Source organism: Beta vulgaris, chromosome 1, assembly GCF_026745355.1.
Source record: "Beta vulgaris subsp. vulgaris cultivar EL10 chromosome 1, EL10.2, whole genome shotgun sequence".
Lineage (NCBI taxonomy): Eukaryota > Viridiplantae > Streptophyta > Magnoliopsida > Caryophyllales > Amaranthaceae > Beta > Beta vulgaris.
The window spans coordinates 38,097,709-38,117,879 of NC_079202.1; the positions used below are offsets into that span (position 1 = coordinate 38,097,709).

The window sequence follows — 20,171 nt, forward strand, 5'->3', positions numbered from 1 at the left end:
TAATAGGAGTAAATCTGAAGTGTACTATGCAGGGATGAGTGATGAAGACATTCAAAGAGTTAAAGATGTGAGTGGATTTCAAACTGGGAAGCTGCCATTCAAATACTTAGGAGTTCCTATCTCTTCTAATAAGCTGAAAGCCAGTGATTGTCAATCTTTGCTTGATAAGATGATAATGAGAATTAAAACCTGGAGCACTAGGAACCTGTCATTTGCTGCTAGATGCCAATTGGTGAATAGTGTTTTGATGAGCATTCACACTTATTGGGGGCAACTGTTTCTTATCCCTAAAAGTGTGATTAATGAAGTGAATAGCATATGCAGATGTTTCATTTGGAGTGGTGCTCATAATGATGCTAAGCCTGGAGCTGTTAAGTGGGAGTCTCTTTGCAAATCTAAAGCTGCTGGAGGTCTTGGTCTCAGAAATACTATGAACTGGAATATAGCAGCAGTAGGGAAGCTTGCTTGGTGTATTGCTCAAAAGCAAGATAACATGTAGGTGAAGTGGGTTAATGAGATGTACATCAAGGATCAACAGTGGAGTACTTATGTTGCTCCTGATAGTTCCAGCTGGGCATGGAAGTATATTTGTCAGGCCAAAGAAGAAATGAAGGTGAAAATTGGAGGGGATCAATGGTTGCAAGACATCAGGTATAGCATTAAGAAACAGTATACAGCACTGAATGGAAGTGATACAAGAGTCCAATGGAGCTCTTATGTGTGGAATAGATACACTCAGCCTAAGCATCGATTTATCTTATGGATGAGTGTGCAAAACAGGCTGAAAACCAAAGACAGGTTGAAAAGAATTGGTGTGTGTGCTGATGATGTGTGTCCTATATGTGGACAACATGGTGAAACTGTTAAGCACTTGTTCTTCCAATGTTACTACAGTAGTCAGTGCATTGAGCAGGTGCTAAGATGGTTGGGTATGCATTGGAATGCCAGGAATGTACTTCAGCTATGTAGATGGATCAAAGGGAGATACACTGGGTCCAGTTTTCAGAAAAAGGTGGGTATAGCTGCTGCAGTTTACTCCATCCATCTGGAGAGTGCGTAATTCTGCGCATTGGGATGGCCTTGTGGTGATTAGTAGTAAGACTGTACAGGAGATAAAGTACTGTGTGAAAGAGAGAATTAAACAGCTCATGAATGACAAAGTGAAGGATAGGGATAGAAGATGGTTTGACAATGTATAAGCTGGGCTTGTCCAGTGTGTAGTGTGATTTGCTGTGGCAAATGGCTAGGTGTAGTTTTGGTTGTGCTATTAATCTACTTATCTGTTTCAAAAAAAAAATATATATATATATACCACTACTCCATGTCTCTTTTGTTTGATCATTAGTATATTGAGCATAACATATTATGATAATTGTAATTTGATCCTTTTCGTATGGATGGAATATATTACTGCATATCGATTTCATGACACGTATATAGTAAAACACCATACGACTTTAGCCTGCATGTTCATGATCATCATCTAAGAAAGAAAAGAACTTCAATTGCAAAATTCAACTCCAGCTAAATCAATCATCAAACAATGTTCATCTCCAAGGACAGAAAGTAGTGGTGGTTCCGACTTGTTCATAAGTCGGTCGATGGGATTTTGGAAAGGTTTAGTTTGTATGCTTCAGAAAAATTGTCATATATTGCTTGAGCAGACTTAGGGTCATTTAGAAGTTTTTATGAACCCCCCAGCACCTTCTACTTGTAGTTCTGAGCACTATATTTTCATGTTACAATATTAATTTAGTTGTCGGATATAATTGAGAGTCTCTTTGGAGTTGTTCTTCTTGGTTAGTTTATTATTTAGCATTGTGTGTTGTAAATTAATTAAGGCTGACATTGCATAAGTTTATAGGTGCTACATGCTTTGGTCCCTTTATAAGTTCTTAAATATTTGGACCAATTAACTAAATCGAATCAATGATATATGTGTGCTGAATTCTTCATTTATAAATATTTATTTTTTTACAACGATAAAAATAGATGATTGAGAAGTAAAAAGTAGCTTGTGGACTTCAAATTTAGGAAGTAATTTATTTTTAAGTATTAGGTTTGCTTTTCTTTTGTTTGGAATTGAATATGGATATACTTAATTAAGTCCATAGCAGTATAAGGTTTAGTTCCGTCTTTAAACATGATTATTATATGTATTTCATTATTTAACATTTGCGCCAAGTACAATATATATATTAATATAATTGTATGTGTTATTTAGAAGTGAAGAGACTTATGCATATATTTAGAAGTGAAGAGACTTATGCATACATTATAGAGGTGATCATGGGCCGGGCCGGGCCGGGCCGGGTTCGGGCCGGGCCGTGGCCAAAAAAATTTGCCCATTGGCCGGGCCGGGCCGGGCCTAAATTCGGGCCGAATTTTTGTGTCCAAAGCCCGCTATTTCGGGCCGGGCTTAGCGGGCTTTTGCGGGCCAAAACGGGCCGGGCCAAAAAATAGACTAAAAAGTCGTTTTTAGCTTTCCCAAAGCCGCCAAAAACAAAAAAAAAATGACCGGGCCGGGCCCGGCCCGGCCCGCGGGCCGAAAAATTCTGCCCAAAACCCGGCCCAAAAACGGGCCGGGCCGGGTCGGGCCAGCGGGCCGGGCCAAAATGATCACCTCTAATACATTATAGGGTGTGAATATATTATATATTATATACAATTATGCATATAAAAGTTGGAGGAAAAAAATAAAAGCGAATTGTGATGCTTTAGAGCATTAATATAGTTTGGCTCGATTGTTGGGAACTAATTGTACAAAAATTATCGGCTATAAAAAGCATCGATATTTCCATATAGTGATTCCAATCAAAATATTCTCGTAGAGTGACTACAAAAAACTTCAATATATTTCGGCTCTGAAAATAGTGACGCTTTCTTGAAGTGTTGAGAATGAAAACAATGACGCCTTTATTGCGACGAAAAAACGTCGAAAAATGTCGTGTTTTCTTATAGTGGTACTTGTAGGACATGAATATTCCTTGAGTGATTTCTAGTGCATGAAGGTGGCACAAATAATAGTTTACACCAGGTACATGTATGTTTAAGAGTATCATGTTTTAGGAACATTTTATTATGCTTAGGAAACTTTGATTGTTCTTAAGCAAAAAATCTTGTGACAAAATATCACATTGCAGTTATTGTTGTGTAAAAGCATGTGATTTTTATTTATTTATTATGCGTTTTGGACTGTTGACACAAGCATGTTAAGGGAGTTTGATTATTTGTTAATCATTTTTATTTATGATCTAAGATTGATAAAGGTAGTTATTCAGTTTAATCTTATATTAATCCATGTTTAATATTTATTGCTTATGGAAAGGTAAAGGTTAGTTTGTAGAATTAATTGCAGTCTTATTGCTTTGTTACTTTATTATTTTTTCATGATCGTAAATCTGATTCAGTAAGTGGAAGGTACGGTATGTCTTAATGACATTAGTTTAATGTTGTTTTTTCATCAATTGGATTAAAAGATTATATTACACTAGTGGAAAAATGAAGAAGGGCTGCGTTGAAAAAGGCCTGTAAGGCTGCGCTTTTTGACAGCAGCCCTTTCAATAGCAGCCCTTCATGGCTAGAAGGGCTGCGCTTTTACCTAAAACGCGCAGCCCTTCCTACCAAAAAAAATAAAAAAAAAAAAATTTTTTTGAAATTTTTTTACTCATAATCTCACATTTTCTGAAATTATATAGAAGAGAAGAGAAATGAAACGAAAATAAACCCAAAACAAAAAAAAGAACGAAACAAAAATGAAAAAAAAGAACAAAAACTAATATACAGAAGAGAAGAAATTATAGATCTGAAAATACAAATTAATCAAAACGAATATGAAAATACAAGAACATTAATCAAAACAAAGAGAAGTATACAAGAACATTAAATCAAAACAAAGAGAAGTATACAAGAACATTAATCAAAACAAAGAGAAGTATACAAGAACATTAATCAAACACAAAGAGAAGTATACAAGACCTAATAATGTTTAAATACATAAAACAAAACCCTAATACATAATTAAGGAAAAAAAATTTCGGAAAAACTTAAAATGGCTATTTGGAGCCTTAAATGAACTCAGATGGCTTAAAAGGTATCACAATAGGCAATCGGACTCCGTCGGCATGATTCGTGCAAATCATTTCAGGCTTTTTGTCACGTTTGTCGCATTTTCTGGGAGTTTTTGAGAGAGAAGAGAGGATAAGAGAGAAGGAGGAAAGGGAGGAGGGTCGTGAGAGAGGAGAGAAAAGGAGGAAAATGGATGAGGGACGTGAGAGAGGAGAGAGAAGGATGGATAATATATCTGAAGCCCGCTCAATATTTCAAAGCCCGCGAATTTTTATTTCAAATTTTTTTAAGAAGGGCTGCGCTTTTCTTCAAAAGCGCAGCCCTTCCTCCGCAGCCCTTCCTCCGCAACCCTTCCTTTTTTTCCCCAGTGTTAATGATTATGGAATTGGTAATAGTGTAAGATCACTTTGTTCTCTTTATTCGCAATTAATGATTAATTAATTACTTAAAGTGAAAGAGCATGACCAATAACTCTGGATTAATGCACGTATGGAGTACTAAACACTAGAAGTTGGAGTACATGGTAGTAAACCATGGCTTTTCAAGGACAGCTTGATCTACGTGTCCATCTCATATTATTTGAATAATCCATATCGATTGGGTTTGGGGGGCAAAAAGTCGCACATGTTGCCCCGTCTTCTCATTGAAAACTGATTTTGGTTTAGTCAACTCATTCATTGTTTATTTAAACTAAATTAATTAATCAAATTAATAGTGGAGTCATGTTTTGTTTTATTTATTTTACACTGCAAAATTCTGAAAAGATCGAAAGGTTTTCACATGTTGTGGTAATACTTTAATGATCATTCATAATTTATTCGAAGAAAGTACTTTTAAAAGGAGAGAATTGTTGGGTGTCACATTACCAATACTATAGTGAAAATAACATATAGAATTTTGTTTGTTAAATTTTATAAAAGAATGTGCCAAATTTTCTAGCAAACTAAAAAAAATGCTTTCACTAGCTAGTCATAGAAGATTTATTGCCAATCTTGACAAAAACATATTATATACCTTGAATTATACGATTTCTTACAAAATTAGCAATTGTTAGTACATTAATATTCACATGTCCTTGGAGACACCAAAAAAGTAATTAAAAGAAAAGTAGGGAATGCCTTAAAAATAGAAGATAATATGGTGGTAATTTAGTTGAATGCACGAAGCATATATTCTTAGAAAATACCAGTGTCATGGAAATTTATTTCATGAGAAATGCTAAAGTTGCTGGCTGGTATAGGAAGTGAACATTCACATGGGAAATACTCGCTCTATTTTTTTTTATCATTCTCATTTCATGTGCGCATTTTTCAATACATGTCTTGAACTTAAATATATTTTATTATCTATTAGTAAAGTATAACGATTGAATATTAATAAAGTACTAATTGAGATGAATCAAACAAGACCCTTCATGATTATGTATTTTCTTATAAATTGAGAAAAATTGAGAAAATTTTCCACAAATATGAATAGTGTCAAGATTTTCGATGAAAAATATAGAAAAAAAATGGAGGGAGTACTTACTTGAGGAAGGGACTGAGTAACTGAATTCCTCCCCTTTTGAGAAGTAGAACATCCTAAATTCCAGCTCCTAAACTTCCTATATTTTTTGTTTGCTCTGAAGTTTTTCTTGCCACTTTGAGTGAATTTCTAGTTCTCATAATTTTTCATATCAACCAAAGAAGCCCTTCATCACATCAAAGTCCATACGCAATTGACATTAGAAAATCCTTCTAAATTTTAATACATACAGATAAGTTCATAAAAATTCCAATAAGTTTTGATAAGTTACATTAACTTTTGATAAGTTTAGATGAATATAATTCAAATTAGTTTAGGCGAAAATAAAAGGTGAAAAAACGTATCTATAAACATTCCGAATACTTCAAATTATGAATACTCACGTTTAGATTGCTTGAATAGAATATGTCCTCTTTTATTCAGTGATGAACATCATGCAAATCAATCTAAACTTCAACCATATATATATATATATATATATATATATATATATATATAATCGGAGGAAGCATATTTAACAATTGCTGTAATAGAATCGGAAAGTCAATGAAGCTTTTTTTTAAACAATGTCAAACATACAAAATATTTGAAATGTCGCAGGAATCAATAAGACGTTCAATTAAAAATAATTTCATTGAGCTAAATTATTGCAACTAATAAAATGGATTGTTACTAATAATAATTATACTTCCTCTAAATCTAAATAGATACATCAAGTTGACTAGGCATACAAGTTGTCAATGAAAAACTTTAACTCTAATTGTTTTTAAACTTATATTATTAAAATTTATAATTTTTTTTTTGATTATATACATTAAGATTATACATATAGTAATTAAACTAATGTCATTTATCTCTATATATATTAGTAATTAAATATGATCAAAGTTAATATTTTAATAGTGTAAAAAAGTCAATACAATACACTATACAAATAATAATTAAACTAATGTCATTAACTTTATACATTATCAATTAAATATGGTCAAAGTTAATATTTAAATAGTATAAAAAATTAATACAATACATCCGAAAATAAAGAGAAGAAATCTTTGAAATTGAAACTAACTTATCATCAATTGAACCAATCTTTCATAATTTAAAATGAATTTTTTCGTTGACTCTTCATTATATTCTCTTATATAATTTATTTATTCTAATTAATTAAAAATGTAACTTAACGTAAACAAAGTTAGTTGATTCATTGTCCCTCTACATATAAAAAATAATTTTCACTAGTCATAGAAGATATATTACCAAATCTTGAAAAAACACAATTACATACCTAAAAAATTCGATTTCTTACCAAATAAGCAGTAACACATTGACTTTTCTGTCCTTGAAGAAAACCGAAATATTAGAAAGAGTAAAAAATTAGAAGAAAATATGATTACACCACCAAAGTCTTTACACATTTGACACTGAAAAAAAAAAGCCTTCCAAACAATAATCTACTACTCGTCTACTATATATAATATGAGTACTTAAATCCCTAATCCAATAATTACACTCATTTCCCTCCACACTTGTACAACACACATTCGCTGTAATAACAAATAAGAGCATCAAACAAACAAACAGTAGTACTACTACTTACAAACTACAACTACTTAACTCTTTCACTTTCTCTCTCCTCCAACCAAACAACCCCTTCTTTCTCTCTCCTAAATTCTCTCTAAACGGCGGCGTCGTCGCCATGAATAACCCGGCGAACTACTCTAAGCTGAGTCAGCAGCATCAAGTGGACCCCAGTCCACAAAGGGGTGGACCCCACCATCGTAGGGCCCTCTCAGACACAACTTTCCGATTCTCCGGCGACGAAGACGATGATTTTTTATTCGACATCGACAACTTCAACCTCTCTTCTTTAGACCTAATTCCTCCTTCTCCTTCTCCTCCTCAATTAGCTGCTTCTATGCCTGTTGATTCTTCAAGGTCGGATGAATCTAGCGGTGATAATCGCTCTTCTTCCACATCTTCTAGGCTGCCTCAACCTTACAACAATAATAACAGTAACATTCCTGTAGCTGCTCACCTTCGGAGTTTGTCTGTTGATGCCGATTTCTTCGATGGATTGTCATTTGGTGGTGGTGCTGCTGGTGGTGGTGCTGGTGGAATTGGAATTGAAGGTGGAGAGAGGAAAGTAGGGATGCATCGGAGAACTAGCTCAATGGATGGTGGGAGCTCGTCGAGTTCGATGATGTTTGAAGGAGAGTCTATGTTGGTGGATGGTGTTAAGAAAGCTATGCCTCCTGAGAGACTTGCTGAACTTGCTCTCATTGATCCTAAGCGCGCTAAAAGGTTTTCTTTTCTCCATTTTTACAAATGCTGTATGTTTTTGGTATTACTGTATGTGTATTTATTTTGTTTTGTGTTTCTGTTGCATTTTGATTTTATGTGTTTTAAACCCTAAGGAAAAGTGGTTAATTTTGTATGAATCTATCTTGCTTTTATATTGACTGCAGAATTACCATCTAGAATTAGTTCTTACCGTGTAAAATTATGCTAATGCTTAAAATACCATGGCTGTTCGTGGTCAGACATACTGTTTTTTATTGTAGCAGGAGAAAAAAAAATTGAGAATAGAGTTTGTATGAGGGTTATTGGTGGAACACTGATGTATTTTTGGGAGAGGCTCAAATGATTCAGTACTTATTGGACAAGGTTTGGGAACAAATGGTGAAAGTTTAGAAAGAGGAGTGCTTTGGAGGTTCTTAGGTTTAGTTTGCCAATGGAGAAAATGATGTACGCTAATGGTCTAAAAACTTAAGCCACCGAACTTTTAGCAAAGACTATACAGTACAGTCCACCGCGGAATGAAGGTTGGAGAGTGAAATGGATATTCACCACAACTATGAAGGATGAACAATGGGGTTGTGGATAAAGAATTTCACTTTGCTGACCAGAGTGTTATACCATAAAGGAACAAATCTTGAACGAAACTCTCAAGAAAGTGTCAATGATGCTTACTAATTAATAAATATTTCGAAGTTTGTATTGCATGGACATGTGATACTTGTAGTCTAGTATATATAACCTAGATCTAGAAAGACCTACTTGAACAGAGAGTTAAAGATGATGTCTGGTATCTCCAAGCAATATCTTTAAATTACTTCCATTCTTCTATTTAAGACAAATTCCTTAATAGTACATGACGTGTTCGGCCCGGAGATCTCTTGTTCTGGAATTTATGTGTTAATATATTCTTGAAGTTTTCTTTCGACTTAAGTTTTCCTCATTAATCTTTAACTCTCTCACGGAGTCCAAAGAAGCCTTCAACTACATATTCACCGGATTCCGAAATTGAGAGCTACAAATTTTAGAATTTGACTATTACGTGGACCTCAGGTAGTTTTTGTTGAACTGTTGTAATGATGGACTAGGTTCTTGAGGTAGTTCCTCGTTCTGGAGAGAGACATAAAAACAAACAACTTACTAATTGACATAGACATGAAACATACAACTTGCTCATGCACAAAAGCATAGAAACAGACCACTTACTCATGGACAGAAACGAAAAAGCAAACAAATTGCTTTTATCAGGGTTATCTCCTGTGTGCTGTCTTATGCTGTTTGAAGGTTACTTTCCTTAAATACCTTCATTGTGTCAGTGTGCCCCTTGAGAGTTGAGGTTGTGTCTCTTGTAATACTCTCATTGTTGTTGATCTATTTCGTCCTTTTTCTTTCATATGGAGGATTTTCCTGCTTTGCTTCTCGTGTATTGCTTTGTTGCATCATCTTTCTTTTTTCTTTTTTGTGCTGATGCTATGCTTTTGATAGTCGTACCAGCTATGCAAAGATCCGCTGACAGAACTTGTAATGTCCACTTAGGTGAACTCTCTGTTTGTGCTACATATATTACACTGATAAATTACGAACCCATCAAAGACAAACAATTTGTGTCATTCCAAACAATTTTTTTAACTACTCTTCGACTTTGTATTCCATGATGAAGCTATTACATTTATGTTTCACATGCTGTAAATTTTCTTGCCTTATGGGTAATGCTGAAATGCTTGTTGCACATAACTAAACCCTCAGGGAGAAGTGCTTAATTTTGTATGAATCTAACGTTTCTTTTTTCTGCAAATTTGTGATGTATAATTAGTTCTTACCCTCTTGAAAGTTTCTATTACATGTAGTCACGTACATATGATACTCACTTATATAACCTAGGTCCTACAAAAGACCTACTTGAATGTACAGTGAAAAAATGATGTCCGGTTTCCCTAAACAATATCTTCAAAGTACTTCTCTTCTAAATTGAGACAAATAATAGTACATGAGGTATTCAGTCAAGAGATTCTCTGAATTTACGTAAGAATCTAGAAATATTCTGCAAGTTTGTTGAATAAAGTCTCCCAGTGAAAATTCTAAATTATTAGATATTGTATCTATAATCTATATAAAGTGAGATTCAAATATTTGAATCTTTTTAAGAATAAGCTTCAAGTCTTTCAAGAGCTCCAGGTTTAGATTCTGAGTGTTGCTAGGACTTCAGGTAGTTTGTGTGAAACTGCTGTAGTGATGAATCAATATTTTTGAGGTAGTCCCTAGTTCTGGGGAGACACAAAGAAAACAACTTACTAATTTTCATAGACACAGAAACAAACAACTTAATCATGGACAAAGACATATAAACACACACTTTACAAACAAATTTTTTTTTGTTATGAGGGCTACCTCCTGTCTCTGTGATATGCTCGTTGACAGTTACTTTCTTTAAATGCCCTCATTGAGTCAATATGCTCGTTGAGGTTGTTTCTCTTACTCTCTTATAATACTCTCATGGTAGAAGATTTATTTTGGATTTTCTCTCTTATTGAGGATTTACCCACTTCTGTGTATTGCTTAATTGTATCATCTTTTGTTATTTTCATGCATATGATCTTGGTGGCCATACTTGCTACGCCAAAATCTGCTGATTTTTTTTCAGTGTCCACTTTGGTGAACTTTGTGTTTCTGCTACATATGTTACCTAACAAATCATGAACACAGCAAACACAAACAATTCCGTCAGTCCAAACAAATTATTATTAGTCACTCTTTAACATTCGTATTCTTGCAAAAAAAATTCCATGATGAAGCTATCACCTTTATGTCTTGCACATTGTGAACTTTCTTCCCTTGAAGTACTGCGGCAATGCTTGTTTCACATAACTGGATCTTATATCTGATTTTCAAATCCATTTATAACTTCTCCAATGTTGACTTATTGGATCTGCTGATCCCTTATTGTGACAGTTGTACTTTGAAACTAGAAAGATCACCAATTTCCAATCCTTCTCTCTCTTTCCTCCTTTGCTACTTGTTCAAGATTAAACTATCTTAGGAATCTTCATCTGATTACGGTTTCCCAAAACACCAGTCTCTTTAAGCTGTCCAAAAACCATATCCGTAATTTTTTTGTTCTATTTACTTAATGTGATCAAGAAGTTCCATAGTTATCAACTTCTCACAACACAAGGTCTTTCAAACTTCTTGAACCCCTTTAAAGTAAACATAACTGTTCCTTTGCTATCTCAAAACTGAATCTGACTTTGGATATCCTACTCTTTAATTAATGTCGTGTTGCAAATGGTCAGTTTTCTTAAGAGCAGACAATTTATTAATTCATGCAGGATCTTACTTCCTGGATAAGATTTTCTTTTATGAATAATAAATATTTGGAAGGGGGGGGGGGGAATAGTCGCTGGACGTACAAGCTTTACTTGATGAATGAAATAGATATTTCGAGGTTTTCTTGCTTATATTGCAAAGTGGAGTAAGGCTTAAAAAATATATTGATATAGATCTATGTCAAGGTCCTTAAACCCTAGGCTACTGGAGGATCTAGGTGCCCATTTTATGCCTTCTCAAACTATTAGAGTAAAAATATAGGAATGATATTGATATATGATTGCCGTAGACAATATTTCTTAACAATTAATTTGTAATTGAAGGCAAATTTTGGAGAAAGATCATGAAGAATTTGGCCATGAGATTTTTAAGTCTGAAATATAATAAAAAATCTAAACCGAATATCCTAATTCAGTTTTTCTAGTGAAGGGCTGATACTTTGCACTTACCAAAACTAACTGCAAGATAGAGTATAACATTAACTCCTTCCAAATTAAGAGTTCTTCTCTTTCAAGGAGTCTAAACTCTAGAAGTAGTAAGAAGTTGTTAAAACTCCAACTCATAGTTCGAAAATACGGTTTCGGTCACGGTTGCGGTAACGGTCACGGTGATGCGGGAACGGGGATGATGCGGTTGTCGTATCGCTAAATATCGGCTTAGACCATGAAATATCCCTAAAATGCGGTTTTTTACATCTTTACGATGCGGGTAATACCGGTTCGGTAGATTTGAAAACCTTTACGATACGGGCGATACGATACGATGTAGTTAATGGAGCTTTATGATAGTAGATAGTCTTTTCAATTCGGGTGTTACTGATAACGGCACTGCCATTGAGATTGTCTTGAAATCTTGAATTGAGATCCTATAGGATATGTTGGTGGCATATCTATGTGGTTAATGGAAATTTGTAGTACTCTATCTAATTTGTTGCTGAGAAAGAGGTGTTGGTATGGAAAAAGGAGATAATTTTTATTCAGTAAGTTAGATGAGTGCGTATTTTACTTGTTGGTACCTTTTACATTGACTTGGAAGAATCAGACCATAACTTGCAGCGCAAAAATTATCTTTCCTTTTCAGATTGGATACAGGGCTTCTGTTTGTGCCTATTATTTTCCATACGCTTTGCCATCAACTACTTTCTTTTCGAACCTTTTCCTAACTTATTTTCTTGTTATAAAATGATTTTAGAATGCTTTCAACATTTATCCTCATGCTTGTGTGTAAGATCTTTCTGATCAACTACAGCATTGCCTGCTTTCTGTTATATTTTTCTATATAGGATTCTTGCGAACAGACAATCTGCAGCGCGATCAAAGGAAAGGAAAATCAGATACACTGGGGAGTTAGAGAGAAGGGTACAGACACTGCAGACGGAAGCAACTACTCTTTCTGCACAAGTCACATTGCTTCAGGTAAGTAAAACAATTTACATTGGACCTCTATCAAGTTCATTACGTACTGAACCCTCTCGACAGGTGCTTTATATTGTTTTCTTTTACCTCAGTTACTCTTTTCACGGCTCGGTGTTATGTATTCATGTGTTGGTTTTCTTCCTAAGTTTGAGTCCACAGTGTTTGATATGTTATCCTTCCCGTGCTTGACACGAAAGCCATTTTAATGGTGTAAAATTGCTTCGAACCTGGTTAATCCTAAGTTTTAAGTTTTAGGAAAGTATCACAAATAATTTGAATCCATATCATCATGGAGGCGTGACGAAAGCAGTTTCTATCTTATATCTGCTGCTAAATGTCTTCCTTAGTATGTCAAAATATCAGTAAAGGAAATATGGGCAGCTATAACTGACCTTTTAATTTTACAAACTATAATCTCTAGAAAATCAGAAGTGAAAACATCCTTTTGATTGTTGGTATGATGTTGTGATGCCAGAATGACTATTGTGGTGCTAAAGCTGATCATCATATGGATTTACCAACTTGCATACATTAAATCTGAGAACATTGCAAGGTAAAGATAGCATGGCTGCTAGTACTTATGTTCCGCATCTTTAGTTGATCCACTGATCAGTAAGTGTTCATCTTTGATATCAACACTAAACTCTACTCGTGACTACTTATCTTTGATGCCAACATTAAACTCCCTCAGTGATTGTGTAACACTCTGTTTGGATTGAAAGATTTGGAAGAAGGGAAGGGAAAGGAAAGGGAGGGATCAATTTAATTGTTCATGTAACAAATTGATTGAGATGAGTGAAATGGAGGCAATGTTTAAAATAAGTCAAAAGGTTCACACTTGCGGCTGAGAAGAAATATTTTTACATCTGTGTAATGGGGTTAGGAAAAATCTTGAGAAATAATTATATTCCACTCCCAGTAGGTGGACATAATATGGCACGCACTAAGTTGGATGAAATTCTGGTGAAAGGATTTCAATCCAACAATGGTAATTTCTACTGAACATAATTTTTCCGTCCTACATTACCAGTTGTGGTCTCAAACTGCTAATCTTTCCTTCCAAACCTGGTCAATCTTGGAAAGATTTATTATACTGAAGAATGAAGACTGAAGGGAAAATAAATCCCTTCAAATCCTTTTCTTTCCTTTCCAAGCTAACCCAATTGTTATCCGAATGAAAGAAATAGACCACCACCTTTTACTTTGCTCCAAATCCTTCAATTCACATAATTTTTCTTATTACCTCATTTTAATTTCCTACACTTCTGCTGTGAAATTACATGGCTTAGACACCATTAATGCCAGATTATAAGGAAGAAATAGATTATTTAGATTAGTATTAGTGGAAATTACAGCAAACTGTAAAGATATTCAAGCTGTCAAGACTCAAGAGGCTTGAATCTCTCCCAATTAACTCTTAAAAATCACGTGTTGAACTTTCAAAATCAAAGCAGCTTACTTTTTACTTTTCAGTCTGCCCAACTTTCCAAATGTTGAGCTATCAGTATGTTACTCCGACACGGATACAGGTGTCGCATCCAAGTAGAGATTGGAGGATCCGACACTCTACTCCAAAAGTATGGCCGATACGGGGATACGGTCAAAAGAGTGTCTTGTCCAGTTTTATAGACATGGGTATCGTATAATTGTCGGCAAAAAATTCCCGACATCTTTTTCCCGTAAAAAAAAATTTAAAATTGTTAAAAAGTAGGTAGAATTTAAAATTCTACCTTTGGTTTAATAAGTAGGAGTAAATGAGGGCCATGTTCCAAACTTCCAATACACACTAGTTCCAATAGTCAACTGTCAATGCAGACATTTGATAACTATTTATTTTGCTTTTATTTGTTTTGCTTTTCTTTATAACATTTCAAGCTTTTAGTAGTATTTGTTTTTGTTTTTGTTTTTTAGAAGGACCATTTCCCACGTTTGACCTCCCACCCTTCCACCTTCTATCTCTTTCTTTCATCTTCTTCAGTTCTCTTGGTTCTCCCTATGTATGTCAATCACATCATAGCACCGGATAACAATGAAGTCCTCCTTCTAGTTTGAAATTGATCGAAAAGCAAAATCCCTATGGTAATTTTCCTAAGCTCGGTCTCCTCTCTTTCCAATTTCACATCTAGGTTTGTCATCCAAGCCCTAGATTTGTAATTTCTCCGTTGCAATTTCAATGGGCTTTTCTTTATTCTCTTTTTCTCTTATGATTGGGTGATTTCGACACTTCTCTTCCGACACTTTTCTGATACTCGACTCGGACCAGGCGTGTCGAGCGTCGTGTCGCATGTCGTGTCGAGTAGACACGCGACACCCAAGGTGAAAGGTGGTGTCGAAGTAACATAGGCTGTCACTATTATTTTACCTTTCACTTATATTGATCTATATTTTCTTTTACCCCCACTTCCTTGCCGAAAGCTTAGGGGCTTATTTAACTAAAACATATATTTTGGCCTCTTTATATTGATTAAATTATTAGTTAAACAATATTATAGTAATTATTTTATACATCAAAGTATCCCATATAGGTTATTATAACAGTTTTCATAATATAGGAGACCATCGTACCCAAAATTTATTTTTGTGCCAGGCTTCCTCAAGCTGTCTTCTATAGTAATGTCTTCTATAGTAACCTGGCCTCTCTTTTTTGAGAAATCTAATCCCAAGGAAGGATCCCCTTTTAGTGTGATGGCATCCCTCCTATTTGGAATTACAATGTCCGAATATTTCAATTTGCACTTATTGTCCCCATTTCTCTATGCCCAAGCTATGTTGCTCGGACTCGGGTACCTATGTCCAACACGGGTGCGTGTCCCAGTGTCCGACTCGACTATTTCAATTTTTTTGGCCCAAAATGAAGTGTCCAAGTGTCTCACTCATGCCCGAGTGTCTCACTCATGTCCGAGTGTCGAGGATCCGACACGGGTACTTGAGATGAAATGAAGAGTCTGAGCAACATAGCTCCCAAGAATGCAAGTCACGCACTAGAATAGTGAGTAATTCTTAATGACTCCTAATGGAGAATAATCCCTGGCATTCCTCCTCCTTTAAATTGTTTTCACAATGCCTATAGAAATACCTTTAGTGGGGTAAAAGTGTAGCTGCAATTTCTTGACCAACATAGTCGAAGTGAGATTATGAGTGCCCTCCATGTCAACCATAATTGCCACCTCTTATGCCTTAATCACCCCTACCATCTTAATGGTCCTGGGAACAATGACTCCCATCATTGGGTTGTGGGAGGTCTTTGAATTGGTTCAGTGTCTCTCCATGAAATGGTAATCTAATGCAAGTTCTTCTTTCTCTTCTTCATCGGTGAGAAACACCCAATTCTCGTCTCCCCCCTTTGTGTTGGAGCTCTTTTCACTCAGTTTCCTTCTCTCCTATTGGGTTTGCGACACGTATGTTATTATTGTGGTGGCAGAGGCTGAGCGAGTGGGATAAATATGTTGAGGAATATAGGTTTCAGTTTTTAGGGTGAATATTTGGTTTTAAGTAGTTGGGCTTGGTGGTATCGGGCCCAAGTTGCATCTTCTCTATCGTAAATTAGAGATCCATGGCTTGGTCCAGTGATCACAGGCCCTACAAACTGACTTCGGCCTCCACCTCATCTTACATCCTACATATGTAATACCCCTTGGTAATCTCTTTTGGTATATCATCCAAAGGATAGCCAACTCAATGAATCTCCTTCGATACTCTACAACATTACCTTGCTATAGTCACAACCATTGTTCATGGAAAATAACAACTACAACTATGAAATCAAAATCCAACATTTCACTCATACGAGCATAACATGTCCCCTTAGAGGCATACGAGCATAACATGTCCCCTTTACTGCTGCGTAATTTTGTAATGAAGGTATCTATCCGCTTGTAAATCCAACAATTTGGATTCTCTCCACCAAAGATTAGCATATCAAGCTTGTGGAACCTCTAGCCAGAAGGTAAAGGCATATAGATACGTCATTGGGCACTAAAAAAGAGACAAGGAACAGGTATAATAGGTGTTGACACAAGGGGGATAAGTTGTCTCCTCCTAGCCTTTTCCCTTGCCGGTATGAAGGCAGATGTAAAAGAATGCCAGTGGTTTGTTCGATCAACAAAGGAAATTTTAAGGTTACCAAAATTAAGCTTTGGGGAAGAGCCCTTTGGATGTGCCCTGTACTTTTCAATGCTGCCTCCATGAAAAAAAAATCTCTTCTATGCATTTTTAACTCTTCATGCTTGAATTTGCTTGCAAATTCTAGTGATAGAAGCAGATAACCTTCTCATTCTCAGTTCTGACAGCCATGCTTAATTTTTAGTATGGCAATCCTGCATACCTAACATACGTATTTGAGGCTTCTCTTGATCAACTACTTGTTTGAATGGCATCCAGAAGAGGTGAGTTAAGAGTAGACCTTTTCCTTCCGCTCTCAAGAATCCCACAAACTGCTCTATCTTCCGTATCCCCATCTGCGATCCTCCCAAGTGAAACTATTTCTGGAAGAGTATGCCTTTTCCTTAACTTGAGCATCATAGGTTTTTGAGGATAAAGCGAAGAGCTAATACTAGCTTTTAGTAAAACAACTACATCAGGCTTGATCTTCCTTGACTCAAGTAATTCTGCACTACTTTTAAACCACAAATTCCACTCCATGCTATGCAATTCAAACTTCACATGAAGTTGAATAATCTCTATTTGGACATATTTATTGTGAGATTTGACGGTAAGGGCTTTTCATAATTTTGAAGAGCAGCTAAAAAGTTTCTCACCTTTGGTCAAGTTCGGGCTCTTTGGAAAAGCACTTGTTTGATCCAAAAGAGACTATATAGGTATACAATGAGGTAACATGATCAGACTTATCAAGTTCTAAGACGCATGCTGCGAAGTTCAGATGGCATAAAACGACTAGGCTTTCCATTTTTTTTCAGTAAACATGCAGCAAGAGTTAGAAAGGAAAAGTTTTTAATCTTGGACTTGTTAGCTTTATACTCTTATAGGTGGTAAACTGGTAATATATTTTACAAACTATCTGGATTTATTTTTTAAGGTCTAAGTAATACCTTTTGTTAATGCAGAGGGACACTACAGGACTGACTGTTGAGAATAAGGAACTAAAATTACGTCTGCAGGCTTTGGAGCAACAAGCACAGCTGAGAGACGGTATGTCTGTTCTGGCAATGTATATTTCTTCATATTCGCCTTCATATGCACTATGGACTAAAACCTTATTCAATTACCTGGTGCCATAAATTTAAGCAATTGCTGCTTGTTTAATATGTTTTTGAACCCCTACTTTGTCTTTGTTGTTGGCTTGTAGCTCTGAATGAAGCATTGAGACAAGAAGTTCAAAGATTGAGGATAGCAACTGGGCAAATTCCACCAGGCAACAACTCTTCTGGCAGGGGGATGTTTTCTCAGTTTCCAACACATGCGCAAAACGCACAATCCTTTGGCGGCCAGCAGAACCAGCAGCAGCAGCAGTTTCATATCCCTGATCAGGCGGCTGCCAACAACGCGGGTGCTCATAAGCAGCTGAAACCAAATTTCATGGACTTCAATCACAAAATTTAAGGTATATTCTGAGGCTGCGACTGTTAGAAATTTGATGTCTCTTATTCAGGGCTATCTGTAGCCAGATAGCATGCTGTAAATATAATGGTGTATGTATATGTTTTATCTGCGGATCCACATTTTCAATACTTCATAGATTTTATCAAGTTGGTTATATTGCTACTGTAGAATTGGTGTATTTTGTTTAGTTGGACCACAGAGATATTACAAGGAAATGTTTTCCTACACCTAATCCTCTCCCCCAACCCCACCCTTCCAGAACCCCTTTTATGCATTTAGGATGCCTTTTGAAATGATTTGTAAAATTTTCTTTAATATTTCCATTGAAAGAAAAAACGGGTTTTCTTAAACAATATTCTTAGGTGTGATGAACTTTTCTTCTTATGGTTCCTTCAAATGATCTGGTCTATCTGTCGTTTTATAATATACTCTCTTTACTTCCTTTTAATCTACGTTGTTTCCATGCAACTTTTGAATGTGGGTTTACACATCTTTTGTTTGATTAAAATCCCCATGCAATGATTTTTTTTTTTTTTTTTGCTTACTTTTTAATTTTTATTATAATTATCATAATTATTAAGATACCCATGATTTTATTTTTTGAGGAGAAGCAATATCCATTGACAGATAAAAGAAGTATGAGAATTATAAAAATAATCATAATAACAATATTGATTATTTGATGGAATTGGAATTTTTCATTACTTTCCTTCCACATAGTCCAGATTATCGCGAAAAAACTAGCAGACAACACCTTTTCTGAAAACTCTTTAGGCCAAGACTATTGATCAAAGACTTCTGTGAGATTAGGAGGTAAGACCCAATGATAATTCCAGACATCAACCACTAGCACCATAATTTCCATGTGAAAGGACAAAGTAACAAGAGATGATATGAGCATTCTACAGAGTTCCATAGTACCAATGATGTGAAGATTATTGACCATGCAAACTCTGTAGAACACTCGAAAACTGATCACTTGAAGTATTTGTTAAGAATGTGGAGATTATTCAAAGGCTTTGATTTATCTTAATTGACATGATCATATCCTCCAAAGAGAGGAAAAGATCTAGAATTTCAAAGCTTATAAAACCCAATCACCGCATCATCATTGGTTACGGTTTTCATAACATTAGATTTGACTGTTACAAGAGAAAATTGAAAATCGGTGGCACGGAACATAGCACGGGGTTACAGACATTGCCAAGGAGATATCTTGAAACCTCCATTTGCTTAATTAAGAACTCTGTAAACTTCATAGTTGTAGAGTGTTGGTCTGGGTACATTTTTTTTTTTTTTTTTTTTTTTTTTTTTTTTTTTTTTGAGGGGTGTTGGTCTGGGTACATGATTATATATTTAAGAGTCTTTCTATCCTATACATCTAGCGGAAAGGTTAAGTCTTATCTATTAAACAAATTGATTAACTAAAGTAGAATATCTTCCTTATAAATATGCTAGATAATTAGTTTTCTTATTAATATATATTTTATCTTTCCTTTTAATCAAATTAAAATTGTCATTAATATATATTTAAAAGAGGATATTATATTTTAGTTAATTAATTTATTGAATTTTTTTTTTAAAAATTAACATTAATTCATTGATTCAAAGTCATACGACATCTACAAATAGAAGTAGAAATTAAACAAATACATATCAAAATAAAATAAATACAATTCTAATATGATAAAATCACGATCGTTGAGTAGATATAACACTTCTGAAAATTCTTGTCTTTCACATAAATGTCTGATGCAGCCTTTTGCAAGGGGTCTGTCGATTTTTGTAGTTTTGAAGTAGAACTGGATTTAATTCGAGTGATTGTAAATGAAGTCTTGACATCTGTTGCAACTTCGCACAAATTCCGATCAACAAATCAACATATTGAATTACACTAAAAACCCAAAAACAAAGTCTCCAAACTCTCACATGGAGAGAGATAAAACCCAATATATGGGTAGATATAACCCAATATATGGTAGAAAA

General features: G+C 35.1%; 2 protein-coding genes across 2 annotated transcripts; both read left to right on the top strand.

Annotated features, from left to right (window-relative positions):
- The first annotated feature begins 517 nt into the window (after positions 1-517).
- Positions 518-1,060, top strand: LOC104887201 (uncharacterized). Its single transcript, XM_048635496.1, has one exon. It carries the CDS (start codon positions 518-520, stop codon positions 1,058-1,060), a length of 543 nt encoding a protein of 180 aa, XP_048491453.1.
- A 6,090-nt stretch (positions 1,061-7,150) lies between these two features.
- Positions 7,151-18,410, top strand: LOC104895660 (transcription factor VIP1). Its single transcript, XM_010682229.4, has 4 exons — positions 7,151-7,893; positions 12,494-12,626; positions 17,690-17,774; positions 17,932-18,410. Exons 1-4 carry the CDS (start codon positions 7,289-7,291, stop codon positions 18,183-18,185), a joined length of 1,077 nt encoding a protein of 358 aa, XP_010680531.2. The 5' UTR covers positions 7,151-7,288; the 3' UTR covers positions 18,186-18,410.
- Positions 18,411-20,171: the final 1,761 nt, after the last annotated feature.